Source organism: Triplophysa dalaica, chromosome 22 (assembly GCF_015846415.1).
Source record: "Triplophysa dalaica isolate WHDGS20190420 chromosome 22, ASM1584641v1, whole genome shotgun sequence".
In the NCBI taxonomy this organism is placed as follows: domain Eukaryota; kingdom Metazoa; phylum Chordata; class Actinopteri; order Cypriniformes; family Nemacheilidae; genus Triplophysa; species Triplophysa dalaica.
The window spans coordinates 16,195,584-16,218,705 of record NC_079563.1 but is presented as its reverse complement, the minus strand read 5'-3'; the positions used below and the strand labels follow the sequence as shown (position 1 = coordinate 16,218,705).

At 37.1% G+C, this 23,122-nt stretch overlaps 4 protein-coding genes across 4 annotated transcripts; all 4 read right to left on the bottom strand.

The window, feature by feature from the left end:
* Positions 1-130: 130 nt before the first annotated feature.
* Positions 131-3,532, bottom strand: acat1 (acetyl-CoA acetyltransferase 1). Its single transcript, XM_056736520.1, has 12 exons — positions 3,396-3,532; positions 3,153-3,200; positions 2,877-2,994; positions 2,588-2,683; positions 2,089-2,189; positions 1,839-1,982; positions 1,406-1,556; positions 1,210-1,305; positions 980-1,093; positions 837-901; positions 599-756; positions 131-520 (listed from the first exon to the last, which is right to left on the bottom strand). The coding sequence occupies exons 1-12, from the start codon at positions 3,444-3,446 to the stop codon at positions 400-402; spliced, it is 1,263 nt and encodes a 420-aa protein (XP_056592498.1). The 5' UTR covers positions 3,447-3,532; the 3' UTR covers positions 131-399.
* A 915-nt stretch (positions 3,533-4,447) lies between these two features.
* On the bottom strand, positions 4,448-11,172 carry mmp30 (matrix metallopeptidase 30). The gene is made up of 19 exons (XM_056736071.1): positions 10,985-11,172; positions 10,665-10,909; positions 10,439-10,587; positions 10,235-10,360; positions 9,994-10,155; positions 9,688-9,889; positions 9,464-9,591; positions 9,215-9,374; positions 9,014-9,117; positions 8,850-8,908; positions 6,561-6,823; positions 6,232-6,380; positions 6,030-6,155; positions 5,789-5,950; positions 5,519-5,654; positions 5,120-5,250; positions 4,880-5,039; positions 4,651-4,781; positions 4,448-4,575 (listed from the first exon to the last, which is right to left on the bottom strand). Exons 1-19 carry the CDS (start codon positions 11,084-11,086, stop codon positions 4,448-4,450), a joined length of 2,823 nt encoding a protein of 940 aa, XP_056592049.1. The 5' UTR covers positions 11,087-11,172.
* A 531-nt stretch (positions 11,173-11,703) lies between these two features.
* LOC130411905 (collagenase 3-like) lies at positions 11,704-15,262 on the bottom strand. Its single transcript, XM_056736907.1, has 10 exons — positions 15,109-15,262; positions 14,747-14,988; positions 14,515-14,663; positions 13,946-14,074; positions 13,693-13,854; positions 13,487-13,616; positions 13,263-13,390; positions 12,738-12,897; positions 12,465-12,568; positions 11,704-12,350 (listed from the first exon to the last, which is right to left on the bottom strand). The coding sequence occupies exons 1-10, from the start codon at positions 15,205-15,207 to the stop codon at positions 12,229-12,231; spliced, it is 1,425 nt and encodes a 474-aa protein (XP_056592885.1). The 5' UTR covers positions 15,208-15,262; the 3' UTR covers positions 11,704-12,228.
* Positions 15,263-19,503: 4,241 nt separating this feature from the next.
* Positions 19,504-22,702, bottom strand: LOC130411907 (collagenase 3-like). Its single transcript, XM_056736908.1, has 10 exons — positions 22,581-22,702; positions 22,253-22,494; positions 21,964-22,112; positions 21,063-21,191; positions 20,817-20,978; positions 20,612-20,741; positions 20,397-20,530; positions 20,147-20,306; positions 19,958-20,061; positions 19,504-19,869 (listed from the first exon to the last, which is right to left on the bottom strand). Exons 1-10 carry the CDS (start codon positions 22,680-22,682, stop codon positions 19,769-19,771), a joined length of 1,413 nt encoding a protein of 470 aa, XP_056592886.1. The 5' UTR covers positions 22,683-22,702; the 3' UTR covers positions 19,504-19,768.
* Between the last annotated feature and the right edge of the window lie 420 nt (positions 22,703-23,122).

The window sequence follows — 23,122 nt, the reverse complement described above, 5'->3', positions numbered from 1 at the left end:
ACAAAGTTCAAATATTAAGCGCCATCTGGTGTTCGTTCAAGGTGTTTACATCGTGTGCTGTTGTTACTTCAGATACTAATATGTATAAATTTGAATCCAGTCCGATTGAAAAAACAAAACAATGCATTCATATTTTTTTAAGTAGTTTCTTATTTAACAATCTAAACCCTTTCATCGCTACATTATGAAAAGACACCATCCACATAAAGAGAATAAATACATTTCAGAACAGCTGCAAGTTCAACAAACATTTTGTGAGCCTCTGTTATAAGTTTCATAAACTTTTTTGTGGAAAAAAGGAGTGATCTAGTCTGTAGAGAGAGTTCACAAAAAGGCTCTCGGAGATATGTCTGGTGTAGTCTACACATTATGTCAAACTCATATTTCACTTCATAAAATCTAGTACTTCTGGATCAGAATAGAAGAGGCGCCGCCTCCTCCATTGCAGATACCAGCGAGTCCATACTGTCCTGATTTCAGATTGTGCACCATGTGTCCCACAATCCTCGCCCCCGACATCCTAGAAATCGCAAAATTGCCAAATTAGTCATGGGTATATCGATTTGGTGATCCATAAAAGAGATGTTGCTTAAATTACCCAATTGGATGTCCGAGGGAGACCGCTCCTCCGTTTATATTGACTTTATTGGGGTCGATGTCTAACATCTTGATGTTGGCCAGAACGACGACACTGAATGCTTCATTGATCTCCCACATAGCAACGTCTTCTTTCTTTATGCCGGCTGCCTGCAGGACCTGCACGATGCAGAAATGAATATGATAAATAAATTAAAGAGCGCATCAGCTTGAAAATAAATGCACAAGCTTTGGCTTACCTTTGGGAATGCAAAGGCAGGAGCGATAGGGAAGTCGATGGGAGCGACAGCTGCATCAGCAAAAGCTAGAAAAAAAATAAACCTATAACCTATGAAACTTTATTAAAAGCATGATTTGACTAGCTTAAATTAAAACACCTTACCAACAATTCTAGCCAGTGGCGTGACATTAAGTCTCTTAGCGGCGTCCGCTGTCATCAGCACAAGAGCTGCCGCGCCGTCGTTCAGTGTGCTTGCGTTAGCTGCCGTCACCGTTCCTGCACAAATACAAAAACACTTCAATCGTCTTTGGAACTAAAATTTATTCTCAGGAAAGTCTCTCTCTTTCAATTTAAAACGCAATATTTTGTTAAATGAAGTGATGGGAGGGTACCGTTCTCTTTCTGGAACACAGTCTTCAGTTTGGGAACTTTGCTGAAGTCTACTTTTTTGTATTCTTCATCTTCCTTCACAACAATGTCTGGTTTGCCTGCAATTCAATTTTTAGCAAAGGCCATCGGTTCAAAATATAATAACGAAACTACAATAATAAACACACTACAGAAATGAATGAAAACTTTAAGAAGCACCTCTCTGAGGTATGCTCACAGGAACCACCTCCTTAGCTAGAAGACCAGACTCCCATGCTGCTTTGCTGCGACTGTAGGAGTTAATAGCAAACGCATCCTGCTCCTCTCTAGAAATCTTGCTGTTTTTGGCTGTGTTTTCGGCACAGTTTCCCTGCAAAAGTACGAAAACAAGCTTCCACGATCATTTTTTCTTATGCATTGGTGTTTAAAGTTCAAAGCTGGTTCATGGATTTGGTTTAATGTCATGCTTTTCAAAGATTTATCCAAAGTAACTTAACAATACAGTCAAGCTTTTCATTTTAGCAGCGAGTTCCTGTTGGCTTTGCTAGTGTCACACTCAAGCAACACTTGAAAACACATTAACAAATGACACCGACAAAGCACATCAATTTCTTTCTTAATGTTTAACTGGTGAGTCACAAGGAAGTGGTACCATGTGAAATTTGTTGTAGACGTCCGTCAACCCGTCCTTTACGATCAGATCCTCCAACTTTACGCCACCATACTGTGGAGCTTCTCTTGCCATGACATAAGGAACCTGAGACATGCTTTCCATTCCACCGGCTACCATAACATCCTAAGAGACATTGCATATGACTAATTTGGTTTCTTTAAAACGTTAAAGGCTCTTGTATATTTCGTCAACCACTTTACGGTTTTTCATCATGTGATTTTGACACTACCTGATGTCCACACATGAGACTCTGAGCAGCCATCATGATGGATTTCATCCCGGAGGCACAGACCTTATTGATCGTGGTTGCTGGAGTGGACAGTGCAAGACCTACGAGAAGAAAATCACAAACAGAACATTTTATAAATCATTTTCATTCTTGACTCTCCTGTGCAATCTTAAGATTATTCTTACTAAAGTTGTTGCAATGCATTATGGGATTGCCTGCATCATTATGAATACATCAAATGAGCCTTACAATTTGACTCAGCAAGGACAATAGTAAAAGATATGTACACTTGAAAACATTGAAAGCCATTGCACGCGAAGGAAAGATGAAGTTACTATTATATTTTTTTCAGAGCATATGCCACATGTTTAAACCTGCAGCCAGCATTCATTGGAATATCATAATCTCTTGAGACACTCAATCACACACAGATGTGTTCTGGAGGCTGAATGTGTGTGTTTTACGTTTGTTTTGTCTGTGTGTGATATGACAGATTCACCTGCACCCAAAAGAGCTTGTCTGGTTGGAGCTTGCCCTTCTCCCGCTTGCAACACATTCCCCATATAAACCTCCTTAACCTCTTCCGCAGGGATCCCTGCAACAATACCAACAAAACCCATTTGAGACATCTGAACAAATACGTGAAAGTACAGTACAAAAAGAATTTGACTTGGAAAACACATTTTCACAACTTTGTATCGCTGTATCAAAGGATAAAAGCATCCCAGCATGCATTTCAAATACCCAACAAGTCTAGCCTAAACAAGATTTCTGCAGACAATGCCCACCTGCTTGTTCGACAGCTCCTTTTATAGCAATGGAACCCAGTTTGGTTGCAGGTACAGTGGAGAGGCATCCTTTAAAGGACCCCACGGGGGTCCTGACAGCACTGACGATGACAACTTCCTGTCCAGAGAGAGATCATACGGGAAACTCATCCAATGTACAGCCAAAAGAACAAGAACTGTTCTTGTATTGAATATTTTCTTAGACAGTACAAAACATAGAATAACAGCCATGGGAAGAACACTGTTTCCAAGCACGAATACATCATATTTACTCACATTTAGAGATGATCGTGCTGTGTAAGTCCTGCTCTGGTATTGTTGTGCCTGCAACGGTGTATTTAAACATTATATAAACATTCTTACGCTGTGAATAGCAAGCAGTACGTTTAATGAAGTGAAAAGCAATGTATTTAAATGGTAAACAATGTAAGAGGCCTGCAGCTACATGTGCTTTGACATTCGTTAAGAAGCATGAAATGACGTCGTCTATAGATCCGAGTTTATTTTGTTTAAACTCACCAATCGTCTGCACAGGTGTGTGCGCGTGCTGTAGAGGGCACAGGATGACATAATCGCGATGAGAAAGTTCAGATTCGACCAATTTCACCTTCAACCCTCACAGCTGAGTGTGTGTGTGTATCAGTGGAACAGCCAATCACAGCGAGAGGAGTGACTGCGTCACATGGTGACCTCGCAAGGCCTTGTGGGTAATGTTGTTTTTTATCAGAGTGGCGAAAGTAACCGGATGTTACTTCTTTATTGATAGAACCTTTAGTGAACTATTTTGTTTTGATCTTTTATCTAATATTTGACATCATTGTCTATTATATTGTTTTAATTTCACGCTATAGATATTTATCTATTTATTGATTTAGCGTCTCAGTATTGTACCCTTTTTTCTCAGTTATAAGGGTTTGGTGAATGAAAAGCTACATTGAGCAGCTTTCTACTTTTTTCATGTTTTTATACATTCACCGTATAACCCGTTTACAAATAATTAATAAGCTACGTTTTTTATATGCACCATATTTGAACCACCATTGCTCAATGTTATTTTGTTCAATGCTAATGTTTGATTTAGCTCATGTGGAGCAATTTTAAGAAATTTGTACAAATGTCTTAAGTGTTGTATGTGAATGATCTGATTTAATGGATTTTAGGAAACAATTAGCTGCAGCCTAATCTGACATGAAAATACATAGATTTATGTATGACACACATACACACACACACACACACACTTACACATTTAACTTCAGTTTTATCATTTATTAAATTAATTAATTAAATAAATAAATAAAAAAGTAAGTCATGTCAGTTGACCATATAAACCACTTCAGAAAACACAAGAAATGCTGGTGCAGAAGAACATCCTATTTAAAATTTTAACACAACGCAGATGTTGAAACATAATACAACCAACTAAATCAAAATGTTAAATTAATATCTTAAATTTTGTATCATATGTAATTAGAAATAAATCCTGAAGTGCTTCTGGAACAGTGTTTAGCTACATCTAGGAATGAGGTCTATAGGGAAAACTTGATTTAATGCATTTTATGCATTTTTTTTTATTTTTTAGGTTTAACTTTTGATGGGTAGCACTTCATCCATTCATTATTCATCAGAACACGCATCACTTGCTTGGACCTGAAATCATACTCTTTTTGCTCTGCACCAGATGAGAAATACAGGTAACCTACAATAAGAAGAGAATACAATTTATTAAAAGGACACCATTAAAATAAAGTTAACTAATTAAACAAATAGAAACATAGTTTTTGTGTAATGTTAAGCTCACCGTCATTTTCAAAAGCAGCATCCACATTTGACCCAATATTGGGGATATTACACTGTATGCTTTTAGGAAAGCCTCGGTCCATGCGAGCTACCCTTACATTAAAGCTATACCAATGTTTAAATTGTGTTAGTTCTGATGTTGTTTTCAAACCAATGATTATAACACAATAAACAACAGATAATGAAAGCATATTTATTCTTACCTCCAATATTTGTTTCCAACAAAAAAAAGAGTTCGGCTAATGGACGCCACATACACGGCTGCATCAATCTCTTTTACATAAGAGGGAAACCCAAGTTTGGAAATGGGTTTAGGATATCCAGGCAAAATTGTACTGCCTCTAACAGCCCAGTACTTCTCACCTGCATGCGGAAGACCATATTAACTGAAGTCTTATTATATACACAACACAGCTTTATACTTATAGAAAGTGTGACTTTACCTTTAAAGAGGTAGGCGATGTCTTTAACTTCAACTTCATAGGCAGCATCAACAGAATCAATAGTTGGCCACAAAGAGTTTATTTTAAGCAATGATGAAATTCCACTGTTATTTCCTTTCTTCCAGTAGTATCTGATAGAGAGAAAGACATGATTGGACCTAAAGCATCTGAATATTTTATTTCTTATTGTATTTTCTTTTATTACAAAACAAAAATTATTTAATTAAAAATAATTTAAAAAGTACACCAAAGTTCAAAAAGCTCAAAAGCATACCAAGCTCTAAAAGAATGATGCTTAATATTATAACAATATACATTTAATACATTTCTCTTGTAAATAAATAAATACAGGCCTTTTTTGAGAAGTACAGTGTTTTTTAAATAAGTATTTAAGCATACCCTTTTTTAAAGAAATAAAGTTCTCCTTTAATTTTGGTTGCTGCATCAAAGACTAGGTTGCGACTGCATGCATTGAAGTCCGGTCTAGGATTTGGTGTAGGCTCAGGCTTCGGGACTGGTTTAGATGTTCGAACACCTTATATAATACAAAAGATAAAAGATATATACAGTATTTAATGACAATTAATAACGAACACTTTATGCAATCCATAGTATTTAACCTAAAAAATTATTAAATGATCCCATTAAAGTCACAAAAATGGCAATTACCATATAGGGCCTGGACCCCGAGTCGGTCATCCCGGGGAAGTTTATAGTCAATCGTGTTGACATACTGGTAATTTGGATACATCAGAGCTGTACTGTCTTCGGAGTGATCAAGTCCCAGAGAGTGACCAAATTCATGAGCAGCCACCAATAGCAGATTAATACCTGAAACAGATTTATCAAGTATAAACATTCAACCTACTGTCAGAAACAAGGAATGATCGTTTATGTCTTTATGCATCACCTTGGGAGCTTAATGTCCATTTCTCATCCTCATCAAAGTGTGCATCTCCTTGCACTTCTGGACCAGGAGCATAGGCATGAGCCAAAACATGACCTGGTCCATCAAACGGGTAAAAATCTCCATGATCTATAATGAAACACATTACTAATCTGTCACCTGAGTGTTTTTGTATGAAACAAAATTACTGATGCTCAAAACCCACATCCAGCTTTGAAGAGAATCATGATGTCAGCTGTGCCGTTGTAGATCTGTTTGAAATCGAGTGGAATGACATCGCTGTACAACTTGAAGGCTTTAGCGATAGTGACGTCCACCTCACTCCTATTCATCTGTGATGTGTATGTTGTTATTCTAAAAAAGGTTGGTTTTAGATATTTAACAAACATTGCTTACCATCACTACAGGATTGGTTGAGCCCAGTGTTGCCATGTTTGACAGAACCATACTTTTGGACTGAGCCGCTACTTATTAAGTTAAAACATTTTTATTCATATGATATTTAAGTATAGGATTTTAGGGAACTGTACGTACCTGTATGTTACAACACTCTTCTTCCACCTGGGCTTCCCTTTGAAAAGGTTGTATCTGGCCACATCACTGACTCCACAGCGTGGCTGTTTCATCACCTCCAGAGTATTTGTGTCCATCTTGCCTGTGACCTCCAGCCCAAAAAACTTCTGCATAACTTCCAGATCTTTCCTAAAATCTCCATGGTACCTTCTTCCGCCACCTTTAGTTGAGACCAGATCTCTGACCGGGATGATCGGTTCCCTGTAGAACTGTGTAAGATAATCCTGAGGAAAAGAACATCCATATATATAAATATTTCTCACAAAACATCATACACAGGCCTTTTAAGATATATAAGACAAATGGGTATTGACCTCTGCTAGTTGATGATCATCTGAAGATGTCGTCGTGGGGGCAGCATCACAAAAAGCCAAACAAAGTGTCAGGGAGAGAACTGCCAGGTGCATCATAATTCAGCGCTGAATGTGTCTTCCAAACACAGAAGCAAGTGCCTTTCAACCCTTTTAACACTTGTGACAGGCTTATATAGGATTTGCTAGAGTATGTAATTCCTCTTTTCAACAACAGACTTTATAGTTACACCTGATTCATTGGAATCTGACCAGATCTGATGTTTCTTAGAAAGAGGAAGATATTAAGATTCCTTCATTTTAACTCCTCACGGTGACACATAAAAAGCTAGTGAACCAAAAATAAAAATGTTTTACTTACTATTTGTCATTAGCAGTCATTAGCAACTAATATAGTTGTTTATGCCATTACAAACTTTAAAGAGAAGATCAAATGGTTGTTAGCAGCTAAAATGCCATGGGTTTTATTTGGAAGGGAATGCATGTACACATACACTCACCTAAAGGTTTATTAGGAACACCACACTAGTACTGTGTTTGACCCCTTTTCGCCTTCAGAACTGCCTTAATTCTACGTGGCATTGATTCAACAAGGTGCTAAAAGCATTCTTTAGAAATGTTGGCCCATATTGATAGGATAGCATCTTGCAGTTGATGGAGATTTGTGGGATGAACGAAGCTCACGTTCTACCACATCCCAAAGATGTTTTATTGGGTTGAGATCTGGTGACTGTGGGGGCCATTTTAGTACAGTGAACTCATTGTCATGTTCAAGAAACCAATTTGAAAATGATTCGAGCTTTGTGACATGGTGTATTATTCTGCTGGTAGTAGCCATCAGAGGATGGGTACATGGTGGTCATAAAGGATGGAAATGGCATTTAAACGATGCCAAATTGGCACTAAGGGGCCTAAAGTGTGCCAAGAAAACATCCCCCACACCATTACACCACCATAATTGCATTAATGAGAAATTGAACAGGTGTTCCTAATTCCTTTAGGTGAGTGTATATACCTTGAATGCACTTTGAATAAAACTGTCTGCCAAATGCATACATGTGTAAATGTAAAATTTTCACAGGTTACTTTATCTCTTTTGCTTGGATTTTCATATTGGCATTGCATGTCATGTTCCAAGCCATAAAAGGAAATAAGGCCACATATTTCTTAGATCTGCCTCCCTAGATGGGTCATTCTGAGTCATCCATGGCCTTCTGAACAACGTGTCACTTCTTGAGTCAACATCTTACCAGGAATAATGCCTTGACAGTTTATTGACAAATAGTGGTGATCTAGGCCAGATTTAGAAGGCTTTTTAAAATTGTCGTCATATTCCAGTCATATTAGTTCCAAATAAATTTTCTGATTTGTCTGTTAACCCTTCTTTGATTCCTTACTAGGTTAAAAGCTTTACTGGAAAAATAAGTGTTGAAGGCAATGCCCATTCGACACATTTAACATGGAAGATGTTTGAGAGACAAACACCGGACATGGAGAATTATAAAAAATTAAAAAACACACTAAAAAGAGTGTTTAGTGTTATATATTGTGCATTATCTACAGCTAATCTGTTTTTTAATGTTGATTTGATTTTTTATTTCACGGTCGGTTCATCACTCTAAGCCTGTGTTTCATACTGCAAGGCAAATCCATCTTTTGTCCAATCTTCTGATTTTCAAATGAGAAGAGCCACAACAAGATTCATCCTCAACAGTCAGTAATAGGTTTATTTTATAAGTAAAAAATTTCATTTCATTTTTTTAAAAAGGCAAACATTTTTCTTAACACACATTTTTTCATATTAAACAGAATATTTATTGAGAATTATTTGAATTCCGAATCATAAAAAGGAGAAATCTGTACATTTTCAGTTACAGTGTATAGTACATTATGTTTAGTAGCAGTTCAGCCATCCATAATTCAACAGAACACGGTTCACTCGTTTGGAACTAAAATTATACTCAGTTTGTCGTGCACCATCTGAGAAGTACAGGTAACCTAAAATAAAAATACAAAAAATGTATTAAAAGACACCACTATGATACACAGTAAATGAATAAATCAATAAAAAGAGTTGGTGTTTTTGTATAATGTTACCCTCACCAGCATTTTCAAAAGCAGCGTCCACCCGTGAACCGATTCCAGGAATATTACGCTGAATGCTTTTGAAAAAAGCTCTGTCCATTGTTCCAGTACTTTCATCGTAGCTATATCAGCATTTAAATTGTGTTAGTTGTTTAAAAACAATGCAAGATAACAATAAAGATTCATTGTTCGAGTTCATTTACTCTGATTTTCTCTTACCTCCAGTAGTTGCTATCGATAAAGAACAGAGTTTGGCCCGTGGATGCCACATGCACTGCCGCATCGATCTTTTTCACGTAAGGAGGAAATCCAAAGTCGGTTATGGGTTTGGGATATCCAGACAAAGTTGTGCGGCCTTTGACGGCCCAGTACTGCTTACCTGCATACGGATGAACCACATTAAGACCACATTAACTGACAACTTTACACAACAGCTTTACACAAAACTTTTAAGAATTCTGACTTTACCTTTAAAGAGGAAGTTGATGCCTTTGTTCCTTAATTCATACGCAGCATCAACAGAATCAATAGATGGCCACATGGAGTTTACTTTATGCCTTGAAAGTCCACTGTAATATCCTTTCTTCCAGTAATACCTGATAGAAAGTACAAAAATAAATGGTTGATTTGAATAAATATTTTGTCTATTTTACTATTCATTTATTTTTTATATGAATATTGTATATACATACCCATTTTTAAAGAAAAACAATTCCCCCCCAATGCTGGTTGCTGCATCAAATACTAAGTCACGCTTGCATGGTTCCGGTGCGACGCTTGGTACGGGTTTTGGTTTTGGCTCTGGTTTTGGCTCTGGTTTTGGTTTAGGTTTTGGCTCTGGTTTTGGTTTTGGTTTTGGTTTTGGGGCTGGTTCAACTGTAGATGCTCGAACCCCTTGCAAGAAAAAATGAACACAAATGACCATGTTATGTGATCTAATATATGTCATCATACTATGAACATTTGCTCACTACTCTTCTCACAACAAAGACATTTACCATACAGAGCCTGGACCCCGAGTCGGTCATCCCGGGGAAGTTTATAGCCATTCGTGTTGACATACTGGTAATTTGGATACATCAGAGCTGTACGATCTTTGGAGTGATCGAGTCCCAGAGCGTGACCGAATTCATGAGCAGCCACCAATAGCAGATTAATACCTGAAACAGATTTATCAAGTATAAACATTCAACCTACTGTCAGAAACAAGGAATGATCGTTTATGTCTTTGTGCATCACCTTGGGGGCTTAATGTCCATTTCTCATCCTCATCAAAGTGTGTATCTCCTCCCTGTTCAGAACCGGGAGAGTTGGCGTGAGCCAGAACCTGACCGGGTCCATCAAACGGGTAAAAATCTCCATGATCTGTTAGCAAGCATGGTTAGTGAGTTATTCATTGTACATGTAACATCTGAAACAAATATACTGCCGCATCAAACTCACATCCAGCTTTGAAGAGAATCATGATGTCAGCTGTGCCGCTGTAGATCTGTTTGAAATCGAGTGGAATGACATCGCTGTACAACTTGAAGGCTTTGGAGATAGTGGCATCGACCTCACTCCTGCTCATCTGCGGTGTGTAGTCTGTTATTCTAAAAGACAACAGTGAAACATCTTTTAAATCCACAAAAAAACTGAAATTAAGGTTGAGTGTTAAATTTCTTCATACCTGTATGTTAAAACACTCTGCTTCCATCTGGGCTTCCCTTCGAAGTGACCGTATCTGGCCACATCCGTGACTCCGCAGCGTGGCTTTTTCATCACCTCCACAGTGTTCGTGTCCAGTTTACCCGTGACCTCCAGCCCAAAAAACTCTTGCATGGCTTTCAGATCTTTCTCAAAATCTGCCATGTACATACTCCTCCCACGTGCTTGAGTGGTGCCATGATTCCTGTAGAACTGTGCCAAATATTCCTATAGAAAGAGAAGCGTTGATCATTGATTATTGCTCACATATCATATATTTTGTAAGATTCTAAGGATATTGACCTCTGCTTTTTGATGGTCGTCTAGTGATGTCACAGTCGGGGCAGCGTCACAAAGAGCCGTACATAGCACAAGTGTCAGGACAAGAACTGTCAGGTGCTCCATACTTCAGCACTCTCTTCCTCTGCGTGGAACGACGGCGTTGTGAATCCACTCGTTATTCTTCTGACTTTTATGTGTCTGTCGGCCACTTTCAGGGATTGTTTAGTTCTTATCACTGTCGATCAGAGCCCATGGGGTGAGGGAGGGGAAAGGCTTAGTTGAGTCTCAACATGTTTGAAAAAATGTTTTGGTGAAGGAGGCTTTCAGAGAATGTCATGAGGTTACCCATATATGGTATTGCTTTACTGTAAAACTGCATACAGTATATCGAGTAGGGCTGTGCAATAAAACATAATTTATTTTTCATTAAAATTTTGGCTTTCAACAATTACGAAAACACAGTAGTAATCGAGATTAATCGATTATTGTCCCGAATTCTGTTTTGGAAGGATTGTCTTGTTTCTTTTTATTACATTTATGTATTTTTTTATTATTTTATATTATTAATTTTTACATACATTTTAATTTGTTATTAAATTGAATGCAGTGTTTCATTGGCAAGTTTTTTTATTGATACTTTATATATTTATTGAATTATTTTGATCAACAAACTTTTTTATTGATACTTTTCATCACATTTTAGAATAAACATTATTATGCACATTAAATACTTTAAATTGCAATCAACTGTTTCCCATAGTTGTCAACACATATTAACTCATCTCATATAGCCAGTAGCAAAGTTGTTGTTAGAGTTACATAACTTCTCACATTTTCCCCAGGGCACATCACGTGCCTACGCAAAAGTCTTTATTCTAAATCCTGACGTGAATGAAGGGAAAATACATGCAGTTCCTGAGGCTGTTTACAAGAGGAGCTCCAGCACACCCTTTATCCTATCTGTAAGTCACCAAAATAATAAAGCCTTTTATTATATTTTTACATGCCCAAGGTGCTGTCAAGACATGCACTTATGAATTTGCCAGAAGCAAAGATTTCACAGTGACTATAATGTCAACAAGTACGAAAAAAAAAAAAAAATCTCACATGCCTTTTAGGTAACAAAGAAATCTGGTTTATTTGAAAATACAGACATTTTAAATTCATAATCTTACAACATTTATATTTAAGTAAACTGTTAAATAGATTAATAATAGCGTGCACACATACATTCAAGTTATGCTACAGTTTTGAAAACACTCATGTTACTTCAAATTGTAGTTTTTATTTACACAGGGCAGGAGTTGATTGTTCTGAAGCACCCGGTAAAGCCTTCTTCTAGAGCTGAACTCATACACGTTTGTCCCACTGTAGAGATATATGTAACCTGATGAAAGAAAAAAATCTGTCCATTTAATGAAATGTCTTAATCACTGAAGTTTCTTTAAGGTTCGTGATTTCTTAGCTTTGATTTAATAATAAGGGTTATAAACACACATACCTCTTAAATAATGGGCTGCGGTAACAACTCCAGCCATCCCTGGGAATCCATCTTCTACTCGTCTGGGATACCCTGCCTCCATCCTGCGCCTTCTCTCATCGAAGCTATGCAAAAAAATAAGTGTCTTAACTTTCTGATAGCTCTTTTAAAGTAAATACAACATTTCTCAAAGCCAAAACACCTGAGGACTCAAACACATCCTCTAAGCTCTTAAAGAGCACCCTCTGAGCAATGCTTTTTTTTATTGTTTGTGAAGCCCAGCACTTGACCAACCTATAATAATAGCTGTCAGTGAAGAGCAAGGTTTTTCCAGTTCTTTGATCATGGACAGCAGCTGTTATTTCTCTCACAGATGACGGCAGACCCAGAATGCTGAGAGATGTGGGATAGCCCCTGACAACATTGTAGCCGGAAAGTGCCCAGACACGTTTACCTGTAAACAAATACAGGCAATGATAAGACATTTCTCGAGGCATTGATAGAAAGATTGTGGGCTGCCCAGGGGCGGACTGAACAGTAGGACATTCTGTCAAGTCCCGGACGGCCTTCCCACCGACGTATTATAAACGCAAATGCACGCAACACAAAGGCATTAGCCGTTCAGGTAAGAATGCATGTAACGCAATGCACACATTACATATATCAACACCCACAACCGCCACCCCCCCCCCATCAACAGTTTAGGTGGAGGACCGATGACAACGAATACCCCGCACCACCCAAACCCGGCAGTCCACTGAATTGGTAGTCCCAGTACACCCCTGAGGTTCCCCAATGTTGGATGGTTTCATTCTTTACCTTTGAAAACAAATACTTTATTCTGAACTGGACTCTCATAAGATGCATCTACATTATTTGGGAGGTTGGGCCACAAGCTTTGGATTAGATGTTGCTCCGCACGTGTTTGGGAGCTACGCCAAACATATCTGCAAGAGATCAAAAAAAGATCATGGGATTATTCCATTTACCTTTTACATACGTAAATTCTAGTATGGTTTACAGAAAGTCTTTCTGTGCCTTACTTGTCTTTGAAGAACATTGTTTCTCCCCTAAAAGTTGTAACTGCATCCAGGATCAATTTAGCATCACAAGCGTCAGGATTGGTTGGTGGTTCTGCATCAGGAACGTCACGGGTTCCGACAGTGTTTCGACCTGATGGAATTGCCACATAGTAAATTAAAAAATGGATATTTTGAAGATTTTAGAGCTTTTTTCAAGATATACTTACCATAGAGAGACTGAATTCCTTGGATGTCATCCGAAGACAGAGAGAAGCTATCAACATCCTTGAAGCTGTACGTGGGATACATAAGAGCGCCGGGAACGTTTGAATGAGAAAGACCCAGAGAATGACCAAACTCATGGGCAGCCACCAGGAACAGGACAAACCCTGCGGAAACATCACTATTTAGGAAACATTGTTCATATCTAAAAGATGGGTTTGCAGTCTACTCAGTCTGGATATATTAAGTAAGAATTACCCTTTGATGAACGGAACGTGAACGTCTCATCTTCATCGAAATGTGCGTCTCCACCAATTCCAGGGCCAGGAGCAAAGGCATGAGCAAGGGTGTTAGAAGGTCCATCAAAAGGGTAAGCATCCCGATGATCTAGAGATAAAAGATTTGTTTTTCTGTCATTGATAAATATATAATTATTTGTGATAAATATGTACACAGATAAACTGAAAACAAATTTGTGTAATTTAGTATTTGTGTCTTGTTTTCCAGTACAAATGAACACATTTCCTAAAGTCGAGATTTATCTAAGAAGCAAAATGACTTGAAGTTTAATCTTGTTTTCTGAAGAAAAAAATCTAATTACAATTTCTCCCATCAAGAAAAGAAAAATAAACTCAATTTAATTGACATTTGTCTTATCTCACTGGCAGATATTTAAGCTTGCAACTTACTTTATTTTGATAATCAGAACAGAAAAACAAAACTTAATATCGTATGTAATTTTGCTTGTCAAGTCAATGTAACTTGATTTTATTTTCACTTCTGCTGGAATTCATTTTTTACAGTGTAGACAGTCAGACAGAACTTACATCTTGATGCGAAGGTGATCATGATGTCAGCTTCACCTTTGTTGACACGAGTAAATCTCAGCGGAGTGACTTTGGCCCAGACCTGCAGGGCTTTATTAATGGAATCGTCCACCTCGGCTACCGACAGATCAGGTGTGTAATTTTCTATCCTGAGAAAAACAAGAATCATGGTCTGTAACTGCTCTGTCTTTTATTCTTATACTGCAATAGCGATTCACAGCAATAAACTCACCTGTAGGTGAGCTTGTTGGTTCTCCATTTGAGACTCTCTCCGAACGTGGAGTACGCGGCAACGTCTGGAACTCCACAACGGGGTTTCTTCATCATCTCTATGGTCTCTTGGTCCACCTTTCCAGTCACCTTAAGCCTGAAAAACTTCTGCATCTGTCTCACCTTCTCAATCATTTCAGTGGATGCTCGGCGAAAGGTACCAGGAGCCTCATCGGTTAGATTGTAAAACATTTTGAGGTAACTCTGAAACAGATAAATGATTTATTAGAGACTTTATAGTGTATGATTGAAAAAACATACATGCATATATAAATCAAAAGAAAGACTGTTATAAAAATAGAGACTGATGAAACTGTGCTATACCTCCGCAACGCCTTGATCTGTGGCGGCAGGTTGTGATATTGGTCCAGCATGAACCGCTAGGACTAGACCTGTAAGGAAACACAACTGGGAGCAGATCATCTTGATAGATGCTTCTTGAGGGTTCTTTTGTTTGACATGGTTTCGGGTGGCAGATTATATGCAGTTAAGACCGTGAAGTAATGTATTAAGCAACCAATGAAATCACCAGGCACAGGTTTATGAGTAACCCACCAAATGAAATTAATCATTCTCAACTTCCTTGACCCAACCTGTTCAAATAACACTGTATTTCTCTTCCTCATACGTCTTTTGAACGCCAGTGCTTCTTAATATGCAAAAACACAAGGCTTTATTTTTCAAGATTGATGAGAAAAAGCTATATGTCCATACACCCAAAATGCAGAAGTGAAACTGATTTCTAAACCCCGTCTGATTCCACCCAAATAATGCAACTATTGTTCCTCTTTTTTGGAAGGCAAACAACAACCCATGGATAGCAAGTCAGACTTTTGAAGTTTCACCCGATTCTCATCACTTTGGTTTATGAATCACAGCTCTGCCAACAATATGTGGGAGGCAGACAGTTTGTATGGGTGCATGATGATGAGAAACAAAAATACTGAAACACCTCTACTGTAAATGTGACTACATCTAAAAATAAAAATCTGTTTAGGAATATCCTTAAAAGGAAATGTGTCAAATTTGGTTTGCAGAAATGACTTTCAGATTATTAAAAATTATTTGAAAAAACATTTTAAACGTTTATTTCATTAAAATGATACATCATTGAACTTGAATACATTTAAATGCACACAAACTACTGTACAATATGTATAAAGTGTAATGCATAAATCGCAAATAGTCCTGTTTAATCCCTCTCTGAGCGGTACATTTCTAAAATTAGGTCTTCTTCACTATCTATAAGATTATTGTCACAGTGAAATTATGATATTTAATGTTGATCACGATGATTATGATAATTATTATGTGGAATGTAACCAGAACACCAGAAAAAAAACTGAAATGTTTCTGATTGTTTCAATGCAACTTGTGAGCTTGTATTGTAATTTAGTATGTAGACATTTATATTTATATTGTTATGTTAATATAATTGATTTATTTAAGATATCTTAACATTATTATGTTCAGTTATTTTTCGATATGGTACATTCACATACTAAGTTCTACCATTTTAAATGTTAGGCCTATATATTTTTGTAGTTGTGTTGATGATTTATTTACTGCAGTATCTAGACAATTTTAGATGCATGTTTTGTATCTGTTTAGCACATATGCGGTTAACACTATTGCAGTGTTGTTGTTTTGATTCTGAAACAGCGTTTCTACACCTTTTGGTATTGCAGCAAGTCACAAGTGTAGAAATCTGGACACAGCGTTACAGCAATTTTCCTTCTTTCAGTAAAAGAAAGATCGGATAAGTCATAGCAACATATTTTGGCATTTCCTCATGCAAATTACTTTAGCCTACATCACTAACGTTAGTCGAGATATGAAATAGTAAGATAAAGTTGTTTCGATTAGAAAGCACACATTCATCTTGCCTCATCACATGTAGAAAGCCATACACAACAACCTAAATAGAAACATGGCCTATGTGGAGCTCTGACAGGGCCTTCGCTGATTTAGAAAATAAATACTGCGACAGCCGGTGTAAGATTCACAATGTGCTCAAACAGTTTTTAACACGTCCTTTTCTTAATTTGTGAAGTGATCCTAATATGAAACAAACTTTAATTAACCAACTACATTCACAGTATTGATTCAACAGATAATAGTGGGGTGGGTAACTGATATGAATGTTACGGTAGAGTTACTGTGCTAAAGTATTTATGGGTTCTGGATGTTCTGGTGAGGAGCTTCGTGCAGATCATCTTCTGGCACAAGGTAGGGATGGGGAGTCCACTTCAAAAGAGTCGATTCCTAGACTCTTAATGTACCTAAAGTCAGATTCGATAATTTTTTATGTCGTCATTGACTCAATTCGATTAAATAGACTTTGTGATGGGCGCAAAGCAACGAATAACATTAAAAAAACAATCATGTTTAAGGGAAAAGTCCATTCTCTCTTTGACTGTAACACTGCGGAAATCAGTGCATTAGCGACACCTACTGGTACTCTCACAAAAGTGCACGCGCAATTTCCTTCATTCCGATCACATTAATTCTCAAATCCTTATTTCGTCTTTCTTTCTTCAAGCTTGTATTTCTCTAAGAAACCTTTAAGACTTTGTAAGTTGCTTTGAATGAAAGTTGAGTGAGTCTGTGCGCATAAATGTAACACAGAGCAAAATCAAGATTGTGAAAACAAATAATAAAGCGTTTCATCCGGTTAAAAAACGTAAAAAGTCACCAACAGCCAGGAAGTCAAAATATTACGTTCTTGTTGCTGGGTTATCATATCATGATTTTAAACGTTTTAAATACTTTTTATTGTTAAATGCCCAACACAGAAAGGCAACGATATAGGCCTAGATTAAGAAAGGCTCAACGTATTTTCTCCTCTTTTAAAAAAGAGTTGAACTAAGACAAGAATAATACAATTCTTAAGCGAAAATAAATAAAAAATGTTTATATTCGTATTCCTGAGCCCAGTTTGAACAACAGGAAATGGAGCCAAAGTGTCAATTGCATCGACTCTAAAAATGGGAGACGAGAATGGGAGTCGATTCCTAAATAACGTTACCCGGAATCGAATACCCCACAACGCTTTGTTTATTTTCATATCGGCACACTGTTGTCTTACGACTTGTCACGCTCTCCCACGTCAATTGGGTAAATAAACTCCAGCGTGTTTATTTCCTGTTCTATCAAAATTTAGTCAGGGGGACTTTTACTGTAATATTAGCATGGATGTCATGTGACTGAAATCATGCGGTGATTGCACAGAAAGGGGCGGGGCACCAGTCCATCAAGAGGGTCAGTAGAATTCTGATCTGTCAAATTATGACACTGTTCCCAATTGTTGTCAAATTAGGTTTGTGATCTATTCTAGCTAGCAACAAAATATGTATTAAAGTGTTGAACTTTTTTCTTTCAAACATTTCTAGTTGTCCAACATGATCAAATATGATTGACAATGTGAGAGCATGCTTTGGGTAATCTGGGACAGTCTTTAAATGGGGGAAATATGCATTTAGGGATTTAATAAGTCTAGTGACAGTGCTAATGTATGCCATAATGAGAAATGGGTGTTAATGTGGACTACTGGAGGTTATAACATTAGAAAAATGATGATGGGTCTCTATTGCCTGCAAATAGCGTTTGTTCCCTGAGTAGCCACAATTTTAAGGGAGAATTTGAACAACCCAATAAATAATTGATTTTTACTGTTGCTTAAATGTTACTATGTTAAACAGATGTTATACAATTTTAAGAGAGTTTTAAATTAATTAAAATGAATTGTGTAAATATAGAAATGTATTTACATTCTCCTATTGAGATTTCTGTACTTGTCATTTTTTGTCATAGTGCTTTCTAAAAATTGGTGATATTGTGATTGGCATGCATAAAGTAAGGCAAATAGGCTTTTTTAGGCTAATACATATATCCCAGATTACAAAGTGACATCTCCCAAATTATCAAATTTAGGGAGATTTAATTTTTTTGGCACAAAACACTGATCGATGTGGCATGTCTCCTCTGGGTATAATACAAACATTCTTTCTTCTGGTGTGGTTAGAAAACATCTTAGGGATTTCAGAAAAGTCTATGTGTTGATCCAATGTGATAGATATCGATATAAATGGCAGATTTCAAAATTGCAAAAAATGTCCTGAATTCGCCATATGCTGCAATTAAAAAAAACATAATATGAATATGAATATTGTCGAGTAGTTTTTGAACAAAAATGTAGTGCAAATCTGATGTGAACTGTGAAAATGACTCAACATCATCAGTTGTCGAACTGAATTATGGGACATTTAAGTGATGCGGTTTGAGAAGATGAGTTGTAAATGTCTCCATTTATTTTTCATTTGGTTGCTATTGAATGTAGGCAAACAGGCATACTGTCACTTGCTTTCTATCTTATTATTAAATTACTTTCTATTTTATCTTTGATCTTTTTACCATGAAAGGCTATTAAGCATTTGTACAGTTATCTTATCCCCTGTGACAACAACAAGCTTTATTAAGTATACAGCAGTAGTGTTTTTGTAGCTGTCAGTAAATAAAGAGGACATTTGCGTGGCACCCTTGAACAATCTATGATTTCATCATCTGACATGATACAGTTTTGTCCTTTTTTGGAAACAAGAAAGTGTTTCGGCTGAATATATAGACATCAGCAGTATCATGTCCAAACAAGTTTGTGTGCGTGCATAATGTTATATTTGTACAATGTCTTATGCTATTGCATTCACAGATCACACAATATTCAGATTAAAGTGTTTATTTTGTAATGATAACTTTAAGGCAATCACAGCAAGGATCTTTAAACTGGAGTACAAAAACAATGTTTCAAAGGTTACTACAGACTACCTCCACTGTACAAAACATCAGTCTTTTCAGGAAATTAAATACATAAATATAATAAATTAAATACTTAAACAATTTCCTAAAAATACTGACAGGTTCTGTATGTTTTTCCTTCAGGCAGGCAGACATTGTATTGCTGTGCTAAGACAAAAATCTCAACAAACTAACAGGGCAGAAAATAGTTGTTGTTCAGGACGCGGAACAGCTTCTTGTGATAAGAACTGAACTCAAACATTTTGGATCCACTGAAAAGATAGTTAAACCCTAAAATGACAACAAAAGACAGAATGTAAACACAGGGCTACATAAGAATTTACTTTGGATTTGCTGTGTTGTGTTTTTATACCAGTACCTTTGAACTGGAAGGCGGCTGTCACCTTCGCTGTCATTCCTGAGAACACCTTTTCCACCGGTTTAGGATAACCTTTGTCCATTTCCCGTGTCTGCTCGTCATAACTACAAAAATAATTTACCGTATTACTTCACAGTCTCTTAAAAAACAACAATTCGAATAATTGATCTGTTTACGTGATTTACTTGCCTGTAAATCTTATTGTTAATGAAAAAAAGGATTTTGTAGCTCTCCTCATCATAAAGGACTGCATCGACTTTCTTCACTTTATTCGGCAGATTGAAGCTGCTGAGACTCTTGGGATATCCCTGTGCCACATCATAGCCATAGATAGCCCAGACCTTTTGACCTGGGGAACGACAATATTTCCAAATGATACATCTTATATTTTTAATGGCATTTAATGAACCTATGTCAGGTATGGTTTTATGGTTCTTACCTTTGAAAATGTAGACTTTGTCATCAAATGGACTCTCGAATGCTGCATCGATGTTGTCTGGAATCTCTGGCCAGAAGCTTTTGATGAGATGTTGCTCCACTGTGTTGCTAAAGGGGCTACTGCGCCAGATAAAGCTGCAATAAAAAGACCAACAGTTCAGATCCGACCTCATGATGTCAGGCTGAAGTTACAAAAACCTTTCTGTCTTTTCTTACCTGCTCTTGAAGAACATGATCTCTCCTCTGAGCATGGTGACAGCATCCAGGACCATATTAGGATCACATCTGTCTGGGGTGGTGGGTGGTGTGGGTTTTGTTTCATCAGGGTTGACATCGGGGTTCGGGCCTGCAGAGAAATCCATCATTAGACGGATGTATTTTTGATTCATCATCTGTGTTTTTGTCATTTGTAAAAGCTTACCGTAAAGAAACTGGATTCCATTGACGTCATCTTGAGGGAGAGAGAACGTATCAACGTCTCTGTGGACGTAGTTGGGATACATCAGTGCACCTGGATCCTGAGAATGTTCGAGGCCTAACGAGTGTCCAAACTCATGGGCAGCAACCAGGAATAAATTGTATCCTGTGCAACAGGAGAATATGTGAATACGTGTTTTTTTTCCGTCTCACTGAACTTGAAGGTTTTATCAGAGGAGACTGTGCTTACCATTAAAAGATTTGTAGGCGAAGATCTCGTCGTCGTCAAAATGGGCATCACCACCAATACCATCGAAGGGAGGAAACGCATGAGCCAGAAAACCATTTGGTCCATCAAAGGGGTAACCGTCACCATGATCTGGAAATAAGCAGATATTCGCTTTTAACCATTATCGTACGATCCTGTGAGCAACTTCAAATTATGAAATATTTTACATTGATCTAAATGTTTAACAAAAATGACTGTATGTGAAACACAGTTGTTATCTGCTGTACTTTATGTAAGATATTTTGCACTAAACTTTGTTTTATAATTATTATGCATGCAGATTTTTTACCCCGATCAGTATTCATAAAGTGAATATTTCTATTTTTAAACATTAGTTTGTCTCACTGTAAGACAATGAGGTAAAAATTGTCAGTAAAAATTGACTACCATTGTTTTCCTGCTATGGAAGTCAATTGTGCCCCAGATCTGTCCAGTTGCAAACATTCTTCCAAATATCTTTTTTTTGTGTTCAGCGGAACAACAACATTTGAACAGATTTGCAACAACTTGACGGTGAGTAAATGATTACAGAATTTTTATTTTTGGGTGAACTGTCCCTTTAACATAAAATTATTTTGCCATGTAATCATTTGATTTCACCCATCTGAATCCCACATCATAATGCTAATAAAGTCAATTTCTGTGTTGTTATACAAAAGATACATGAAAATATTGTATTTTAAAATCAGCATTGAATAAACGTGCAGTATTTTTGTGATAAAATGAGATCAAATTTGTCTCATGTAGATATAGCATCTTGCAATAAGATCATCATCGTATTTAACATCCGTGCACATTATTCATATAAAATACATCCACATAACATTGTAATGCTTCTGATGTGATATTTCACAAAACTGACCTCTAACCGCGAATGAGATCATGATGTCAGCAACTCCACTGTAGATGCGCGTGAATCTCAGAGGACTGACATCTGCCCACACCTTCAGGGCTCTTTGAATGGAATCGTCCACCTCGGCTTCTGACATGTCGGGTGTGTAGTTCTCAATTCTAAAATAAAGACATAAATGTTCAAAGGTATCACCAATATTGGCATAACCCAACTTAGCAATTCATTCTGGTCTAAGATGGTCTTGTTTAGTAGGTTTTCTGTCATTTTAGTCGAAATTGTATTTTTAAGTGGCTCTTACCTGTAGGTCAGATCGTGTTTTTTCCATTTGTAGTTCCCTTGAAAAACAGAATAGGCTGCAACATCTGGAACCCCGCAGCGGGGCTTCTTCATCACGTTCACTGTCTCTTCATTCAGCGTTCCTGTTATCTCAAGTCCAAAAAATTCCTGCATCTCCTTCAGTCTCATACTCATTGAACTGGAGCGTTGTAACTTTTCGTTAGATGCTTTCTTTGGCAGGGCATACAGCTTGTTCAGATAATCCTAAAAAAACAGAAAAAAGTTAATTTGTAAATTGAATAAAATGCATTTTTGTGTCTAACAGAAAAGACTCAAAGTGTGATTGTTACCTCAGCCATGGTTATTTCTTCTTCATCAATAGATGTCAGTAATGGGCTGGTGTGACCAGCGACCACCAAAGTCATCAGAATGCACAGGTTGTAGATCTTCATGTTGCTTCTCCTTCAAGAAACTGATGCCGCTTGTGTTCTGCTCCCCTCTTAAATACACATCAGCATGAGCGATTGTGCAAGAGAAGACTGAGTCACATTAACACATTACGCTATCACATACGACCATATAAGGTACCTTGAATAAACATAGATAGCATGATTTTATCAACTAAATAGAAAATTAAGCTTTGCAAAGACTATATTTACATATTTTATGGACCGGTGACTCGATTTAAACACACCCCTACCTTTCTGAGCAACACTGCATAGTCACTTTTATTATGAAGATAAACAAACAAAAGTACTTTATGGTATATTGTTTTGACCTAGATTTTTTTTCCTTGTTAGGGGTGCACCCAGAAAAACACATTAAAAATTGTTGTTCACAAACAATATAAATTCTGTCATCAGTAACTGTATTTCCATCATGTCATTTAAAA